Source organism: Anser cygnoides, chromosome 2 (assembly GCF_040182565.1).
Source record: "Anser cygnoides isolate HZ-2024a breed goose chromosome 2, Taihu_goose_T2T_genome, whole genome shotgun sequence".
Classification (NCBI taxonomy): domain Eukaryota; kingdom Metazoa; phylum Chordata; class Aves; order Anseriformes; family Anatidae; genus Anser; species Anser cygnoides.
The window spans coordinates 62013073-62032817 of NC_089874.1; the positions used below are offsets into that span (position 1 = coordinate 62013073).

The 19745-nt window shown below is 37.6% G+C and overlaps 1 protein-coding gene across 3 annotated transcripts in view; it reads left to right on the plus strand.

The window, feature by feature from the left end:
* Positions 1–19745, plus strand: part of AMPH (amphiphysin) — a 129995-nt gene that overhangs the window by 82426 nt on the left and 27824 nt on the right. For all 3 annotated transcript variants that reach the window (XM_066992213.1, XM_066992211.1, XM_066992212.1), the window contains exons 5-12: positions 1207–1302; positions 2625–2732; positions 3120–3205; positions 4945–5020; positions 5947–6029; positions 8827–8965; positions 10671–10799; positions 16954–17061. In XM_066992213.1, coding sequence (XP_066848314.1) covers positions 1207–1302; positions 2625–2732; positions 3120–3205; positions 4945–5020; positions 5947–6029; positions 8827–8965; positions 10671–10799; positions 16954–17061 — 825 coding nt within the window. The remainder of the gene's footprint in view (positions 1–1206; positions 1303–2624; positions 2733–3119; positions 3206–4944; positions 5021–5946; positions 6030–8826; positions 8966–10670; positions 10800–16953; positions 17062–19745) is intronic.

The window sequence follows — 19745 nt, forward strand, 5'->3', positions numbered from 1 at the left end:
TCCAACATGTACATCAAATGCACAGGACTGGCAGTTGCTTGCTGTGATCTAATGCTCTGCTGCTCTGGTGACCACTGTGATTAAATGTTATATTAATAAATGAGATATTTTATAAACATGATTAATAGAGTGTAATAATCCATTAGGGACTCTGCTAGAGTAGAAAATGAATGAACTGAACGCTGACATCACACAGCATTTACAATATGTCTTATTAGCTTGTGATAAAGTAAACACTACAGAGTAGCTTTCTGGACTTAAAAGCCCCCTTTAGCCACCCTCCCATCTAAGGAAATTCAGACGTTTTGAAATGTGCAAAGAGAAGGGGGAACAGGATGTTTAACATGTACTAATGAATTGCTCAGCTGAAAACCCAGGACCTCAAGCACTGTCTCTTTGCAGCAGGATTTTACTTTTGGCAAGGAACTGCACCCTATTCCTTGTAACATCAGCCGCATTAACATGTTATTAAAAACCTGAAAGCTGCAAGAGTGCTGCCCACAAGCTGTGAAGAGGACTGAGGAAGACCACAGTAGCTTCTGGAATTAATATGTTTATTTTATCTATTAATGTTGGCAATTTTCATATCTGGAATCTTAGTTCTCTAGCAGTGCAAGGTGGAGTTTGGTCTGTAAGACAGCCATTTCATCGCATGCATCTTAATGGCACAAAAATTATGGGGAGAAGGATGGACCTTTCTTAGGGAGGATCTCCACAGGTTTTATTTGGAAAACGACTAAACAAAACAAAGCTTACAAATCTTTGTGATAGCTGGGAAAGCCACTTTTTTTTTCCTTTATTTCCTTTATTTTTTTAATTGTTAGTTGTACATCTCTTCTCTGTAAGGAAGGTTCATCATCAGTGAACATACTCTATGCTAGAGCTGCTTCAGATTCTGCATTGGCCACCCTCAGGAATCTGAAACCCTGAGGAAGACCTTGAATCCATGATATTATTATTTTCACACAGCTGAAAGAATGAAAAAACTGATTATTAAACTGAAACTTCTTTTGTTGTTAATTAAAGCTTGCAATGTCAAGGTGTTCTTTTTAATTTAGTTTATAACTGCATTCTCATTTATTGCCATAAAGAAGATTTTAAAACTTCAGAAAGATTAATCTTTACCTTTTACCGTTGTATTTCCCCTAGGTTTGAAGCGGAATTAAACTACTAAGTACATTTTTCTCTTTCCATCTGCCTTTACAGAAATGTGATGAACTTTGGGAAGACTTCCATCAAAAACTGGTGGATGGGTCGTTGTTGACCTTGGATACATATCTAGGACAGTTTCCTGATATCAAAGTATAGTAATGTTTCCCTATAAAGGACAATTTGTAAAAATCACCAATTACTGTTGAGTCATAATATAAACATAAAATGAAATTTCACACACACGAAAAAGTAAAAAGGTTGGGGGAGTGTCTTTCTCTTCTGTAGTTCTGTAAGCTAATCCTTGACATCAGGCTGCACTAATTTTCCAAAATAATTTTCATGCTGTAGTACTTGGATGTAAATTAGTCTTTATACATAAAACTTTTACAATGCTTTTTCCTGCTCCAATTTTATTTGATATGAGAAAATTCTCATTGACTTCAAAAAGGACGGATTAAGCTCTACAGCTGTTAAGTTGCCAGATAAATTCAAGATGAAAAGCAGGCCTTTTGTTGTTGGCCAGATGCACCTGTGGTTATCTAAATGTCTTTCTCTTAACTAAACCATGGTTTCTGTCTTTTAATTAGTTATAATAAAACTTTGTAGTAGACATGAGGAGAGACTGTTACGCAGATTCTAGCCTCTCCCAGGTCTCTCTTGGTGTACAGTTCAGGGAGGTGGTTACTAAATGAAATGCATGGGGATAAAGAATGGTTAAAAGTGAGAGGTAGATAATTTAGTATTTGGATGAAGCTATACAAACATAGCTGGAAATTCTTTGTGATGATTTAGAATTGAATAGGTATCATACAGCCATCTCCTTTGATGTTTACATCAGGAACTAATATAAAAAAAATCCCAACATTACTGATAAGCCATCTCAAACTTGATACAAAGTCAAACTGTGCTTATGTCTGCTCTGCATGTGGAATTCACATATAATGTAGAGTTTTGTAAAGTCAATATATATCAAAGGACTTTTGCAGTTAAATTAGAATGCCTATTTTATGTTAATTATTCCTAATGCATCTAAGTTATGTGTCAGAGTAGCCATACTGAGAAGTATGTTTTAAGCATTTTTTCTACTCTAAAAACATGTTAATTATTCATTAAATTTGCACACTGTGTAAGGTAAAAACACAGTGTTACCATGAGTTTAGCAGGTCCACTTATTCTGGAAAATGACACAAGTCTTGCATAACATTGGTATCTCACTACACCCACAAAAAAAGCCTTACAAGCAATCTGTAAATAGATTTCTTTTTTTTTTTTAAAAAAAAAAAAAAAAGATAAGGTGATTAGTATGTCTCTTTTTCCATGCCTATGTTCCTTTATGTTGTTATAGTAAGTCTGTATGAATGGCAGATGAGGGAGAATGAAACGTAAAAAACTTGAAGAACTACATAGGTAAAATATTTTTTTTTTAAAAAGAGGTGTCAATTGTGCTGACTTTCATTTTTACCTCTATGCAGACTCGGATTGCAAAACGAAGCAGAAAGCTAGTGGACTATGACAGTGCAAGACATCATCTAGAAGCCCTGCAGAGCTCAAAAAGAAAAGATGAAGGAAGGATTACCAAGGTAGCACACTTAGAAGGATGCTGACAGATGACTTTGGGATCTCCATTTCTGTGCAGAGACCTAGAGCAAAGTTTCTCTTCTCTTTCCACTTTCAGAAGTAGAACTAGTGATAGATATCCTTAAGGATATATGCATATTAAGTATTTTGATGGATGGTGAGGGTATGCTTAGCCAATTTTAGGAGTGAGTCCCATTTGAGATCTAACTTTCTTAATGAGATTTAGGGCACAGCAAGTCCTGTGTTGGCCTTTGTTGTTTGGGACTAAGTCACATACTTTGTTAAAAATTTAAATACAGACACAAAAACAAAACCAAACACAAACACAGCTTTGCCAGGTTTTGCTATGTCTTAAAGTGATAGGTTAAGTCATCCTGTTTTTGTTTTAGGCAGAAGAAGAGTTTCAGAAAGCACAGAAAGTATTTGAAGAGTTTAACACTGATTTGCAAGAAGAGTTGCCATCTCTGTGGTCACGGTAAGCCTACAAAGATATTGTCTAAAAGGCCTAAAGGGAGACTAATAAAGGGGAACCAGGAGATTTTAATGAGCTGATAGAAAGTCCTTGAAATCCTGTCCATCATTGTTTTGAAACAGTGAAAGGGAAAATGCCTGATAATAATACAAAATTATACAAAATATGCCTGATAATAATACAAAATTATACTTACTGTAAATATATTTATGCTTATTTCTTTCAGTGTATCTTGGCACTTAAGACACTTTATCATATCTTCATTAAAAGGTGCAAGAATGTCTCCAGTTTATGGATAAAGACCTGTGGCAGAGCACAGAATGGCAGATTTTGACTAGAGCCCACTGCTTCCATCACCTTTCTCAGAAACTTTGATGGTGGATATCTGATCCTTTCGAGAAAACAAACAAACAAACAAACAAAAAAAACACTATTGATAAAAGGATCAAATATTTCCACTGTCAAGAGTAACTGTATAGAGCAGCTACATACTGTTCTAGAAAATTTGCAATGGGTCTATTAATAGGTCATTTTTCTCTAGGTATAGAAGCAAAGAACTTTGCAAAGGTATAATTGTTGTTTTCAAGTTCCTATAAAATAACACCAAAGCAATATAAGAAAGAATATAAGAAAGTAAAAAATAGTATGTAATTATGATTACGTCAGAATACACATTTCATAGTTTTACACTGTGTTTGTATTGTAAAGACATTTGATGGAATAGATCATTTATCTAGGATGTATAACCATGGATGGTGTTTATACAGACAATGAGCAGGAGAACAAAAGCAGTAGAGAAATAAGCATCTCATTAGCGTGCTATGTTCTTTAACAAATGACAGTCTGGACTGAAAGTGTGTTGTGAGTCACTGAAGTATCCTTTGTCTCCTCTGCCTTTTGAACTAATTCCTGTTAAATTTGAGATCAATAGAGAGTTTTCCTGCTGTGTTTCTGTCTATTTCGGTTGACAAGTTTCTTAGCATTCCAAGATATTTGTTTCATGGGTTTACTAAAAGTAAAACTGCACGTTAATGATCTAGAGTAAGGACCCTTTTATTTCAATATGTGTGTTGCCTGTCTCAGTGAAAGATAAAATTTAATTTGAGCAATAGTCATAGATTGGAAACTATGTTTTAGGAAGCAAATACTTTCAGAGTCCTATTTTTAGTTATTACAATTCTTCAGAAGGAAAATGATCCATAGAGTTGACATTTTGCAAGCTTATTCTTAAGCCAAAGATGATTTGGGTTAATGAAAGTTAAGAGAAATTACATATGAGAGTTTTAAACAGGGAAAAAGAATAACTCAAAAACTAAGAAAACACCTCTTGCTGTTAACATGTATGAAGGGCACATAATCACTCACTCCAAGCAAGCAGATTTTTGAAGGCGTGTGCAAAAATGTTTGTTCTGTATTAGAAATGATTTTCTTTCGTATGTATGAATTTCAAGATTGTTTCATTAGGGAAGGCTGAGTACTCAGGCTGAGTACTCTCAGCTCTGTGCTTTGTGAATGTATGTTCCTTCTGTGCAGAGTGAAATGTGATGGTTCTTAACCAGAACAGAAATAGTCATGAGCAAATGAGTTTGAAGTTTTGATATTCACTACAATTATTTGCTTTGCTGAGAATAGTAGTCAAGAATGTTGCTTGTGGTCTGGAAAAAAATAATTCATTTTCCTTTGTGGCCCTCCTACCCCCATCCTTTATTCTCTTTCTCCTTTCCCTGTGCCATCTTCCATAGGCGAGTTGGCTTCTATGTGAATACCTTCAAAAATGTATCCAGCCTTGAAGCCAAGTTTCACAAGGAGATAGCTTTAGTGAGTAAAATGTGTATCTCATGTATAATTGATTATATGATGTATTTGTTTACATAACAGCAAACAAATGTCTTGTAACACAATAGTAAAAATCAAGCAGAAGCAAAGACGAGAATTTGCCCTAGGTCCGGATTTGTACTATAAGTCTCATATTGGTTTCTATTTGCCATTTTCGTACTCTCCTTAAGAAAAAGGTAGTCCATACAACCCTGGATTATGATGCATTGTCAGTTGTAGCATTAAATTCACTTTTTATTTTAATATTTTCTCTATTCTTCTGAACACGCTTTTGCCTTCAGTATTTTTTCTATGTCCAATTGCTAAGCACCACATTGCTTTAAACAAGAGAAAATACGTCAACCACAGCCTTCGAGACCATTACATGCATTGTCGGCAATGCAATATTAGATCTGTCACTATTAGGTAAATACAGTAATTTCAGTAAGGACCTTTTGAATGTACTAAACACCTAAGTGGAATTGTATTATCTATAGTAAACTATTAACTTATAGAAACGAAAATGACACAGCTTGACCAAAGAAAATGACTTGCTTGACCAAAGTCCCACTTGAGTTGGGATCAGGTTTTTGAGGGGAAACATGAATCTTCTCTGCTGCACATGTTGCTTCAAACTTCAGGTGACTCCCTCCATCAGAGAGCAGACAGCAGTAAGTCATATTTATAAAGTTGTTCTATGAAAACCTTTTTTTTTTTTTTGAACTGCTGTTAACTTTGACAATGTTTCTATTTGATTCTGAAAGGTTTCCACTTAGACTTTTTATATATGTGGCACTGCTTATCTTTGGAAAGAACTATTTACAACTTTAAAGAAATCAGAGCAGTTACCAAACATGATTTATCACCTGTGTTTTTAATCATCACTGTAACGTTTCATGTAAACTCAGACAATTGTTTTGTTTTCTCAGCTATGCCACAAACTCTATGAAGTGATGACGAAGCTGGGAGATCAGCATGCAGACAAGGCCTTCACCATTCAAGGGGCACCAAGGTGACTTTATTTCTTATTTTAATGAACTGCATTGCAGTTAGTTTCAGGACAAGTAGTAATCAGCTACACCATATATAGTGATCACTGCCCAACCCAGTCACCAGGTTTGTTCATTCAGGAGGACAGAAGTTCTTCTCAACATGAGTAGAGGTGCAAAACTTCCTTCATTACCTACTTATTTTTCCTTTGGGAAATAAAATAAAATAAAATAAAATAAAATAAAATAAAATAAAATAAAATAAAATAAAATAAAATAAAATAAAATAAAATAAAATAAAATAAAATAAAATAAAATAAAAAAGGGACAGATTTTCAGCTGCTGAAATTTAGTTCACTGTAGACTATTACAGCAATTTGCACCAGCTAAGTATATAGCCCATTTATTTATAGGTAATTGGTCTACAGCAAGGTAGCTAACTTTCAGAATATTTTTTAAAGCCTTGAAATATAGCATGTGTTTTTAGTTCCAAAAGGCATATAATTAGGTGAGAATCCTGACCTTTGTAAGTCATGTTTTATCTCCTGTGCTCATGGAAAAAAAGTCAGGAAATGGGATCGGAGAGTATCATAAAAGCTGAAAAGGTGAAGTAAAAAAGAATGTCACAAAATGCCATATTTTTAATGACTTCCAAGAGAAATCTTGTCTTAAAATAAACACAAAACCAAAAATGCATAAAAATCAGATGGTGCTTTCTTAAGGTCATTGGATGCTAATGCACAATTTCTGATTTTTCACTTGCAAATAACAAAGCCTTTCTGACAGAATTTGATCTCAGTAGTGTAATACTGATAAGAAAAGGTTGAAATTGTAAAACAGTGGCACTTATTAAAACACAATGATAATTAGAGTGAATACAAAAATGCTGATTTTCCAGCCAATCCCAGCTCATCAAGAAGCAATCAGAACAATGTTATGGCTACTGCTAATTTGCCTTCAAGCCATGCTCAGATTAGCAACAATTAAGATTTACCAAACAGCATAACATCTGCCTCAAACATATGGCTGACATTTCTACATTTCCTTTGATCTCACTTTGGAAGGACGAAGAATAGAATATTGGAGCTTCTAACCTAATGCAAAATTCAGAACAATTTTATTAAGAATGTGTCCAAAATTTTAGTTTCTGAGTCAGACTATATTTCCCACTGACCATTTGTAAAATATTTTTGTGGGATGAAATAAAATGCTGTGTGGGAAAACTTCAAGTAGTTTTTGTAATAAACAAGTATTTTGGCCACCTGTATCTCCTAGACCATCCACAGCATGCACACATTCTCATTCCCACTGAATTTTTCTTTCCATCGGTGAGAGAGAAAAATCATAGGATTCTAGCTACAAATGAGCAGGTATAAGTTAATGCTGTGTGATATTCTTAACTTATTTTAAAGATGCTTTTTAAAAAAATGAATTATTATTATTATTTTTAAATTACCATGTTGCTCTCTTCTTTGAGATCTACTATTTTCAAAGTGAGGAAGATTTTAGTTATAGGTCATCAATTTTTAGTGTTTTTTTTTTTCCTTTTTCTTTGGTTCAGACTTCTGTAAGGATAACAGCTTATACACAGTATATTTTTGCTGTACTGTTCACAGAGTCTTATGTGAAATTCTGGATAGATTTTGAGTTTTTATTGTTAGTTATTGTGCTCTAAAACCTTACTCAGGAATGGTTCTTTGTAAGATAAAACAGTTTTCCGTTTTAGATACATGAGAAGTAGATAATAGATAAATATATTATTAATATTTCCTTTAAAGAACTATATTAAAGAAATTAAATTTGTATATGCTATTGAATACTCCATCCTGAAGGCAAATATTGTACCTGGGAAATAAATTTCTTAATAACTGCCTTTTTTTTTCTTTTTTAATATTTCCACAGAAAGAGGTGGTGAGTGTGAGCTAAGTCTGTCCTATCCAATGAATTAATTTTTCTTGCATTAGCATTAGGAACATGTTTATGGTGTGGTCTCCTCAATCATATAGTGCTTCTGTTCTCCCTGAAGATGTGTAGGACTCGCTTTTCTCTTACCAAGTACCATGGTTGTTGAATGTTGTAGTTTATAGCTTTCCTGAGTTGTAAGCTTTCAGCATTTCTAGGTAGCTTGAATATGTCCCAGTGTTTATAGCAGGTCCCTTCACAGGAAGGGCAGATCCCTTTTCAGTACTTCATCAGATCTGTTCTTAATATCAGCAGAGCTCTGCTGAAGTCACTTGACTACTGCTTGTTTATAGTTGTGGTGAGTCATCCTTCTAAATAGTTATACCTGTACAATAATCCTAGTTGTGTTTTATTGTATTGAAATCTTTCTGAAGTTGCTGAGCTTTTAAAATTATTTGCATTATTCATTGTTATGTCGTCTTCTGGGATTTTTAACTTTACAGCCTTTTATTTTGAGAGCAGTGTGAAATGAAGACAGTAATTCCAACTCCCATTTTATGATAGTTACAAACTTATACATAAAACATTATTTCAAATATGGAATCTGAAAGAAATGCAGTATTCTGTTTACCTCAAGTTATAATGATCAGGTAAACAGATACAACAGATGTTCCAAAAATAATAGTCGCTCAAAAGTTAAAACTTCGTTCAACACAATAGATCGGTGAATTTTGATTATATTTAATTACAGTTTTGATTTTAATCATTATTTAATGGTTCAGTTCATCCCCAGTGTATACTGCCTTTTGAGGTCACTGGCATTACATACGGGATGCAGTTCAACTATTGCATCAAATTTTCGAGGTAATAAATCAGCATGATGTGTATGTCCTGACCATTGCTTTTATTCTTGTCTAGTGATTCAGGTCCACTCCGTATTGCAAAAACACCGTCACCACCAGAGGAGGCCTCTCCCCTGCCTAGCCCTACTGCTAGTCCCAACCATATGCTGGCACCAGCATCTCCGGCACCAGCCCGGCCTAAATCACCAACACAGGTAAGCAGAAATCTGGCAAAGGAAACTGTTCAGTTGTGCAGTAAAAGATAGCTGAGATACTACATATGGTAATATTTTTCATCTGGGCATAGACTGAGAAACAACAGGGAGGTCACTGGCTCTGTTGTGCTCAATACTGGTCATTGCTTGTTCACCTCTGTGTTACAAGCATGGGTGGAAAATGTTTGGTTTTTATTTTTCATCAGGAGGAATGAGGAAAATTTAAAGTAGCTTGCGAACCAGGAGGACTTGTGGTGACTAAGCAAAACACACCTTAAAAAGTAACATAGATTCTAAAGACCTATATCTCAGCAGAGATAATTTGAAAAAACCCATTTCTAAAACTACCTCATGAATTTCAATACATTATATGTTGCTCATCATCATTCTTGTTCAAATTCGTACTTACAGTGGAAAAAAAATAGCCTTGGAGTATCACTGGTCTGTCAACATGGATTTCCCTCTAAAACAGTAAATAACAGAGCTGGTTTAAGTACTGCTGTGATATAACTACTGATATCTAAAGGCTTATCATTGTTATCAACACTGGATTGAGAAGTTTGATGCTTCTGAAGTCATTTTTATTCTCACCAGTATTAGAGAAATAAGGATCAGTTTCATGAAAGGCATCACCTGTAACATGAGAATTGTCGGTGATACTCTGTGAACGTGTCAAAGACAAGACAAGACTTGTGTTGATGTTACTGATGTTTTCAGAATGGGGTGTAGCTTCTGTGCTGATTGCTTTTTCTATGGGGGGACACATCAGAAGGAATTTTATTTTCCAGTTAGTTACATGTGAGCACACCTATTGTCTTTGGTCTCACAAATGGTGACATCCCAGTGCCTGAACGATGATCTGATACAACTCAGTTTAGTCTTACTAGTGCCAATAGTGTTACATCACCTGAAGAATTTTTTGGATTTTTTTCATTTTATTTTGATGGAATTTAAAAATTAGGAATTAGTAATATTCTAAGTAGTACAGTAATTAGTATATTCAAAGTATATTAGTAATTAGCATTATTCAAAGTAATAAGCTTATGGTTGTGTGAATCTCTGGAGACCAGGGGGAATTAGTGACCTAAACACCTCTGAGGTGTGATGGTTCACAGAGATGATATGTTCTTAGCATTAAGTAGGATTTATGAGATAGCAACAGGTAGGCATAGACAAAATACCAAAGATAAACTGAAGTGATCTGAAGAAGACAAAAAGCTGTGATAAGGCCTGTTCTGTGCAACATTGCTCTTCCAACTGTGTGCTGCATAGGAAAGGAAGTGCCCTGCATTGTGTTTCCATCAGAGGAGAAAAATTTCAACCAAGAAATGACGTTCTAAGAGGGTTTTGTGAGTGTGTGTGTTTGGTTTTTGTTTTTTGCAAGTCAGTACATGAAGGTTCCTTTTGAGTCAATTGAAATGTTATTAACACAATTGCCATCTTTTACAATTAAGACAAATATAGGACACTTAAAACTTAGGTCACGTAAAACTTGAATTGGAATGAATTTGAAACATAGCCTTGCAAGGTTTCCATCAAGGCATCTCATGATGAGCAACCAAACAGTTCATTTGGCTCCATGGCTTATTCCTACATTTAAGGTGAAGCAGCAGAGAGAAAAACCCATCTCAAGCCATTTAGACCTAGCTTAAAGCACTTTATTTTATCTATGAACTAGTCTGTGATATTTTTGCTGTCTCCCTAGCTGAGGAAAGGTCCGCCAGTCCCACCACTGCCTAAGCTCACACCCACAAAGGAGTTGCAACAGGAGAATATCATTAACCTATTTGATGACAACTTTGTCCCAGAAATCAATGTGACAACTCCATCACAGGTAAGCTTCAGCGGATAGTGAACCATCCAACCTTGCAATCACCTGAAGTTCTCCAAGACTGTGGACTTAAGGCTGATCTCAGTGGGGAGGGAGGTGAAGGGTGCTGGCAGAAAGTAGAGGCACAATTACCTTTTTACATTATCTTGAAAGGGTCACATACATAGTATTTTATCTTTGAATAGGACATGTATGATCATACAAAAGGGCTAGCATTGCTAGCATATAAGAAACATGATTTTTCAAATGAGAGATGAGATTTCCTGGTGAGAGACCTAACTAAAAACACTGAATTGCATCCATGTTTGAGATTTAAGTGAATCCAGGTTTCATTATAAACTGAAAGCTCATCTAAGATGCTTCTTCTCTAATTCCAAGTGTCTCAAGAGGTACTTTGCAGTGGTCCTTGGTTGTTTCTGTTTCCTTTATCAAAATCATAAGATATATACCTTTTCTTTTATGAGCGATTTTTTTTTTAAAGGAGCTTTGCTGTCTTAATCAACTCTTTGCAGGTGTAAAAGGCTACTCCAGCTAGATTAATCATTTGTTTGTTTTTGATTCACAGAAACATTAGTTACACAGCAGAGATCAGAATGACTTTTTATCTCATTATTGTGAAATTTAAAATAATTGCATAGAACAAACAAAAACCAGAGTTGTATAAAATAAATCTGTATGATTTGCATTCAGTTATTCAGATTTCATGCAGTTAGGGTAACTGCTGGTTGTTTAATAATGGGCCATTCCTATTATGGTAATTACAGCTCTGAAAATTGAGCCTGTGTCTGGTAGACTGTAGAGAAATATGCAGATCTGAAGCTTATGCAGAATGTTTATGAATTTTTGTTTTCATGTGAATTATTGTTTTTGTACTAGTTCTTTTGACATCACGGGAGAATGTAGGCACAGCAGCGAAAAAAATATTTTAGAGAATTTGAACATGTGATGTTTTATTTTCTTGCGGAAGGGAGAAAAAGGTGTTGCCTCTTTTCCATAGGGATCTTTTCCATAGGGCTTTGGAAGAGGATAGAGTTATTCATAGTTAAGGTCTCACACGATTAAAGAATTAATGGCAACTCCCACACTGGGAAGCAGGTACACAGCTGCTGCAGGGCCCCCTTGCAGTAGGGGGATTGCAGATAGGTTGCCTCATTGTTTACAGACTTCATGGGAGTTATCACTCTGGCAATGTAAGGCTTGACATCTGTGGCCAGAGCCAGTGTAACCTGTGCTAGATATGGCTGCCTGCATTAAATGCTGTATCTACCTAACCTTCAGCTGTCAAGCCAGCTAGGGAAGCAGAAATGGAACAGATTTGCTTTTCCATCAAGAGCTGACACCAGAATAGAGCTTTAAACGAATGTAAGTCACATTTCCAAATTCTTTACAGCATTTCTACAGGGGATAGGTATAAAAATGTAATGGCATAATAAAGGTGGGGCATGCTCTTGAGAAATGAAATCTTTCCCTGGTCTTTCAAAGAAAAAATCGATCTCCCTTCAGTGAGTGATTTATGTCCCTCCCTCCTCCCCAGTCACTGACCTGGGAATGACCTAAGTTATTCCCTGGCCACCTTCTCTTAAATGATCTGCCCTTCTCCCTCCAAAAAATCCATCCCCATCACTAAAGCAGCCTTACTGTATCTGAGACCTATGAATGTGTACAAGAACACACGAATAGTGTGATACAGTGGGTTTTATATTCTTCTATAAGAGAACCAATAATTAAAAATATATTGCACATAAACCACAAGAAACACAGACATTCCTCTTGGTGCTTATGGCATCTCCTGTACAGCCAGAGTTCTTTTGGGGGATGGGGCGGGATGGGGGGTGTAGTACAGAGGAAGCTGTCAAATTTGCATAGCTCTTTAATGGTTCAGGACTTCCCAAGGGACCACTGCTGGTGTCTATGGCACTGTCGTCATACAGAGACACAAAACCAACAAGCTGATGAATAGCATTTTGCTGCTTTAATCCATGTTTCAGAGAGGATTATGAATAGGCCTAAACACTTTTCTCCTCTGGAACACGGGAAGCAAATAACCTGTAGCTGTTTTTCATCTTTTTTTTACCAAGCAGCAGTAATACATTTGGTGCTGTATGAGATGCTGAACGAAAGACAGTTGCTTGATGCTGTTGAGTATTCAGCTCAGATTCAATAAAGCAGCTCACACTTCCAGCTTATTAATTTTCAAGACTGGATTTAATTACTGCTAAGTAAATGACATAAGAAGATGTGATATCTGGGCAACCAGATGAGAAGATTGCTTAGAAGTGAGTGTTCCTTGCTTTATTTCTCGTTTTCCTCTCCTGTCCCATCACATTGCTGCCATGTGTTTGGTATGCTGAGGTGCTGAGACACAGTGTAGACGTCTTTGCAGCTTTGGCTACTAAATTAAAAATCAGATAGCAATTTTCATGGCTAATCGTGTTATTGGTTTTGGACAGCTGCTTATATAAAATTTTGCTAGTGTTCCAATTACTAGTGTTCACTAGCTTGGACACTGTAGGACTTTATAATATGGCCTCCACCAGGTACTTAACGTGTCTGTGTCCAGCAGCCCTGAAGTGAATGACACATAGCTGAGGCTATTTTAAAGCTTGTTCAAAGTCTGTGTGGAGAGGGGATGGCAGTTCTGGCAGTGCTTACAGTTTTTTATGCCTTCTCCATCCCTTGTACGTACATGTCCATTTAGGGGTGCAGCCTTGCCTCTACAACAGCTGTCTCTTTCAAGCATAGCATTTATCCATGCTTTGTAATGCAGTGGTGGAATTAACACAGGGCAATTGCCAGGTGTTCCTGTAATGGCTTTGTCCTTTATGGAAGGATATCCTGAGGTTCCTCATTTTCCTAAATCTCAGTCTAACTTGGTATCTCATTTACACTGTAACTTTGCTTGGGCCTTTGCTCCTAGAGTAACAAGAAGCGTTCTGTTTGTTTTGATCCGAGGGTACCTGATAATAGTAATTTTTGCAGTCAGTGATTGGTAAACAATCACAACAGATCCCTTAGTTGCCATCTTGCAGGACCTAATTGAGACTCCGATTCTATTGATTCAGTCCTCATAAATAACATCTTCATTCCTGAACCTCACTGAGAGTTAATTAACTTCTCCATCTCCTTCCATTTCTGTGTTATTTCATCAAGCTGTATGACCATATGAGTACTAGTGCCTCAAGGGTATATGTGATAAAATCTAAACGTATCAGCTGAAAGGCAAAATTGAATGAATGTAATGCTGGCCACTGGTGGGGAGGGGTGTTTTGGTTTTGACCTTTTCAAGTGTGAGAATATACCACAGCTTCAGTGGGTCAGACCAGTTATCTGTTATCACCAAGTGTCCAAAAGCAGAGGTCAAGAAAGAATATAAATTAAGGCAGGCCAAGTTGATTCTCCTTATATTCCTTTCTCATGAAGTCTTCCTGCCTACAGCCAGTTGCACTCAGGGTCTTCCTGAACATGGTTTCTGCATGTTTAATCATTCTCAACAAACTGCTTCTGCACAGATTTTTCCGTTCAGTCTTTCAACGCATGTAGATTTTTCACATTCACAGTACAGGCAAGGACTCCCCTAGCTGAACTCTGTGCCACATGAAGCAACATTACCTTTTCTTTATTCCACATCTGCCCCCTGTCAGCTTCCCAGCTACCTTCCTTCTTGCTTTGGGGATGTCACAGAGCAGTCAGCCCCTGTGCCTCTCACACCAGCGTAAACCCTGCCTACATTGCCCAGCTACCAAACTGAAGAATTCCTGGCTACTCTGTTGTTCTCAGCATAGGAGCCTTTAAAGGAGTTATTTTGACCCTGTTCCCAGGCAGCTTGTGGCTTATGGAAGCCATTAATTATCTGCAGTTGGAGGTTAATTACCTACAGTTTTTGAACATTTGTTTACGGATAGTAATACTAATTGGGAAAGTTTACACTCTTAAAAGTTTTAACAATAGAACAGCTTTGATTTATTGTCATCTTGCTGTTCTTATGACCGTCCTCTTTTTGTAGACTTCCCCTGCTGTACACTTTTGTTAGGGGCAGAAGGTTGAACTGTGTGCACTTTTGGTCTTAACCTGTGTTACTGTTCTTATGTAAGATTATATATGAATGTATGTGTAAAAAAAATGGTATTCCAATGATACTGTTTCCAAAATAGCACTCTAATTCTTTACTACCTATATATTCTGTATATTGAAAGACAAGTTTCTCTCACTGTTCAATAAACACTGAACAACTAGAAGAAGAACAATTAGAAGATTAGGTTCATCTAAGACACCTGAAGGTGCACAAGTCCATGGGACCTGATGAGATACATCCCCGGTTCCTGAGGGAACTGGCAGATGTAGTTGCTAAGTCTTTGTCCATCATATTTGAGATGCCGTGGCAGTCAAATTCCCACTGACTGGAAGAGGGGAAACATAACCCCCGTTTTTAACAAAGGGAAAAAGGAAAACCCAGGGAACTATAGGCCAGTCATTCTCACCTTTGTGCCTGGCAAGACCATGGAGCAGATCCTCCTGGAAAATATGCTAAGGGACATGGAAAACACGGAGGTGATTGGTGACATCCAACATCGCTTCTCTAAAGATGAATTGTGCCTGGCAAATTTTGTCGCCTTCTGCGATGGGGTTACAGCATCGGTGGGTAGGGAAAGAGCAACTGATGTCATCTACCTGGAGTTCTGCAAAGCATTCAACACTGTTCCACATGACAACCTTCTCTCTAAATCAGAGAGACATGGATTTGATGGATGGATCACTTGCATGCCCAGCAGGTCAAGGGAGGTGAACTCTGCTTTTGTGAGGCCCCACCTGGAGTACTGCTTTCAGCTCTGGAGTCCCCAGCGTAAGAAAGACAGGGACCTGTTGGAGCAGGTCCAGAGGAAGGCCATAAGGATGATCAGAGGACTGGAGCACCTCTTCTCAGGAAGACAGGCTGAGGGAGTTGGGGTTGTTCAGACTGGAGAAGAGAAGGCTCTGAGACCTTATAGTGGCCTTCCAGTACCTAAAGAGGGCCTGCAGGAAAGCTGGAGAGGGACAGTTTACCAGAGTGTGTAGTGATTGAACAAGGGATGATGGCTTTAAACTAAAAGAGGGGAGATTTAGATTAGATATAAGGAATAAATTATTTACTACACAGCACTAGAACAGGTTGCCCAGAGAAGCTGTGGATGCCCCATCTCTGGCGGTGTTCAAGGCCAGGCTGGATGGGGCTTTGAGCAACCTGGTCTGGTGGGAGGTGTCCCTGACCATGGCAGGGGGATTGGAGCTGGGGTCCCTTCCAACCCAAACCATTGTATGATTCTATAATTCTATGAACTAGCAGTGGACAGTACTAAACTTGTTAATAAAACTAAGATGCTTGCCTAGAGCATTTATCATTAGTGATAATTAAATCTCAGCAATGGACTCACACTAATTAGAAATTACATTTTGTGTTGAGGGATGATAATTATTTGCTCATGTTAATTTACAGAGGGAAGGATTCCTAGTGCACTGAAACAATATAGATATTTACAGTGACTTCAGAGGCCTTGGCTAATTCATTAATCGCAAACAACAACAAAAAAAAGCTCTAGTGTGTAATCCAGTTTTGTAAGTGCAGATCAGGTTACCAAGATTTAGTTAGTGTTACGTAAGACGTTTCCTAAAGTTTAGTGCTAAGTGCAGCATTAAATGTGAATTGTTATTCTTGTTCAGAACTGAAATTTAATTTAAATGCATTTATGTCCTCCTATGTTGACATATTACTAATGTTTGTGTTTGGGGAGAAATTCACTTATTAGAATGTATGGACGCTGGGCCATTTATGCAGTTTTTTAATTTTGGTGTCACCTCAGAGCACTTAAAAGCGTGTTCAGACTCAAACAGTGAACACTCAACACTTTTTCAAGAGGGTTGCAATTTGTTTAGCCTGAAAAGACATAAGTCTACTATGCAGAAAACAAAGACATCATAAAAGTGAAGCTCATAAAAATACGATTAAAAGCTACACCAAAGCTCAGGAAAGTCTTCAGAGCTTCCTCCCATCCTGGATTGCACTGCAGCTTGAAAATCTGTGACCTAATTTTTTATTTTTTTTTCCTGGGCCTTTTAACATTTTGTTGCCTGGGTCAGTTTTTGAGAGAGAAGTTTTTCAAGAGTTATGTTTCTCTTCTAACAGAATGAAGTTCCTGAAGCTAAGAAAGAAGAATCTTTGCTAGATCTGGACTTCGACCCTTTCAAGCCAGAAGCTGTATCAACAGGAGTATCTCATTCACCCATGTCTCAGGTATCTCTTTGCTTTTGAGGCAAGCAAAGCACACAAATGCAAAGTACTGTCTTTGGTAGTAAAGGTTTTCCTGATGTACTAATGAGCAGTATATTGGCAGCATCTGAAACACTGGATCTTCCTGAGCAGCTCTTGTCAGCCATATATCTTTCCCTTTTAGTAACCTCATACTTGATGATATACTGGAGGAAGAGGAAGTTGTCAGGTGGTAAAATGAGTTGTCTGCCAATAAGAATGGTTGCTGGTACCTTGGCCTTGACTTTGGCACATCGTTATCTTCCTTCTTTAGAACATCTCTTAATGCTAACATTATAATCCTCCAACACCTGCTTTTCTGACAATGTTTCTGACCTAGCTTTGACTTTTCATGTCTGGAAACAGGTGTAAGGGGGCCTAGGTCTTATGGAGTCAGCATGCAATTGTTTTGCTGTGATGAATTTTCCATACCAAGCAGGGGATATGATCTGAGTGGTTTTGGTTTCATAAATTCATTTTAGACCTAATCTCAAGGAAAGTGAGAGGATGGAATAGCATGCTCCTTTGCAGGATGTTGTGTTAAAGAATTCTGTGTTCTACATTAATATTTGCCATGGTAGTTTCTAGTTTCTCTCAGCAATATATTAAAAAAAAAAAAAAGCTTATATGAAAGTTGCTGATTTTCTTTGGTTTGCCTTAAAGCACCTACTGTTTTAAGATCCAGAACTCGCCCTCACTACCCCTAGGGCTGATAGTAAAATACAGTAGTTCCCTTGTCCAGCAGAGCTGGAGCTCAGTGTTATACACAGACAAGGAACCAATATTAGCACACTGTTAGCAAAGCCTATTATCCCTGTGGCTATCACTAACCTGCCTTGTACTATGAGACATGAGAGGACTAATCAGCTGTTCAGGAATGCAGCACTGGGAAAGGAGTGATCAGATAAGAAGCTTTAAGGCTGAGACAGTCCTTGATCTCAGTTAATTAATTTCTTATTTGGTGTGGAGTCCTCATTATATAAGGAGATCTGTACCGATTTCTGATGGGTTATGCACTGTCAGAAAAACAGTGCAGAGTCAGCACTCCGAACAGCAGCTGAAGTTTCTCATTGTGGTTTGCTAGGAGTGTTTAATTATAATAGAGACCTTGTTCATCTTGTTATTTTTCATGCTTCCTGGAAACAAGAAAAGAAAAGAAAAGAAAAGAAATCACTTGGCGCTCAGCAGTGACAGAAAATTCTGACTGTGACTTTGCTAACTGTCCCCTTTCAGCCTGTCGCGTAATAATCCTGATGAGAGCAGTGGGATCATTAAAACAAAAATATGTAACCTCACTGACAGACCCTGTTTGTCCTGACATCATACTGTACAGTGTGACTGCAGTATATTTTATTACTTTAATGAAAATAGTTATTTTAAATTCAACTGTACCATGAGATAGAGAATATAATTCTGTGTAGAAAAGTACATTGTAAGTTTTCATCTATGTACACAGGAAGAATTAACTGAGCACCTTCCGTCTCTTCTCCTTCCACCTCTCATCCCACCAAATATACATGTTAAAAATGGTCCACATCCGCAGGCATGTGTGGAAGAGTCAGTGTACTGTATTTTTAGAAGAAGGAAGAATAGCTCTGCAGACAAGTTTCCGTCTCACTGGATGTGACAGCGTCATTTCTATGGGAGCACAGACAGAATTAAATCTGTGACTGCAGTATTTGGAGACCCCTATGCTACTTTGCAGAGAATTAGGAAGACAGCCTGAAGTGGTCTTTCTATATCTGTACTGGTTTTGCCTCAGTTATGGATATTTTCCCTTCAGCAAACTGTGCTGAAGTAGTGAACTGAAGACAGGAGTAATCTGTACTATGATGCCTCGAGAGGCCAGACATGACTTCCCTATTGATCATTTAATTACCTCCCCCCAGTACTCTGCCACTGTGATCAGATTACAGTAAGTAAGCCCTAGTCTGCCTTTCCTCACTTGCTTTTCTGTATTGTTGTGGTTTAACCGGCCAGCAGCTCAGCACCACACAGCCATTCGCTCACCCTCTCTTCCCCATTATGATGGAGAAGAGAATCGGAAAAAAAAGTAAAAGCTTGTGGGTAGAGATAAAGACAGTTTATTAGGACAGTTCATTAGGACAGAAAAGAAATAATAACAATAATGATAGTAATAATAATAATGTGTAAAAAACAAGTGATGCACAATGCAATTTCTCACTACCCGCTGACCGATGCCCAGCCCGTCCCCAAGCAGCAGTCCCCCTGACTCTGGCCAGCCACCCCATAATAATTGCTCAGCATGACACCACAAGGAATGAGACATCCCTTTGGCTAGTTTGGGTCAGCTGTCCTGGTTCTGTCCCCTCCCAGCTCCTGTTGAACCCCCAGCCCCCTCGCTGACAGGACAGAGCGAGAAGGTGAAAAGTCCTTGGCTTAGTGTAAGCACTGCTCTGTAACAGTACAACAGCATGTTATCAACATTATTCTCATCCTAAATCCAAAACACAGCACCATACCAGCTACTAGGAGGAAAATTAACTCTATCCTAGGTGAAACCAGGACATGTTTCTACACCTGCTTCTGAGGTGGCCTTTCTAAATGTGCCTGGCCCTCAACTCCTTTTACTAGCTGTGGTCTGTCTTGCCTTTTCCTCAGTATGCTCCCTTCACCTTGTGCACAAAGTCTTGTGAAAAATGAAAGAA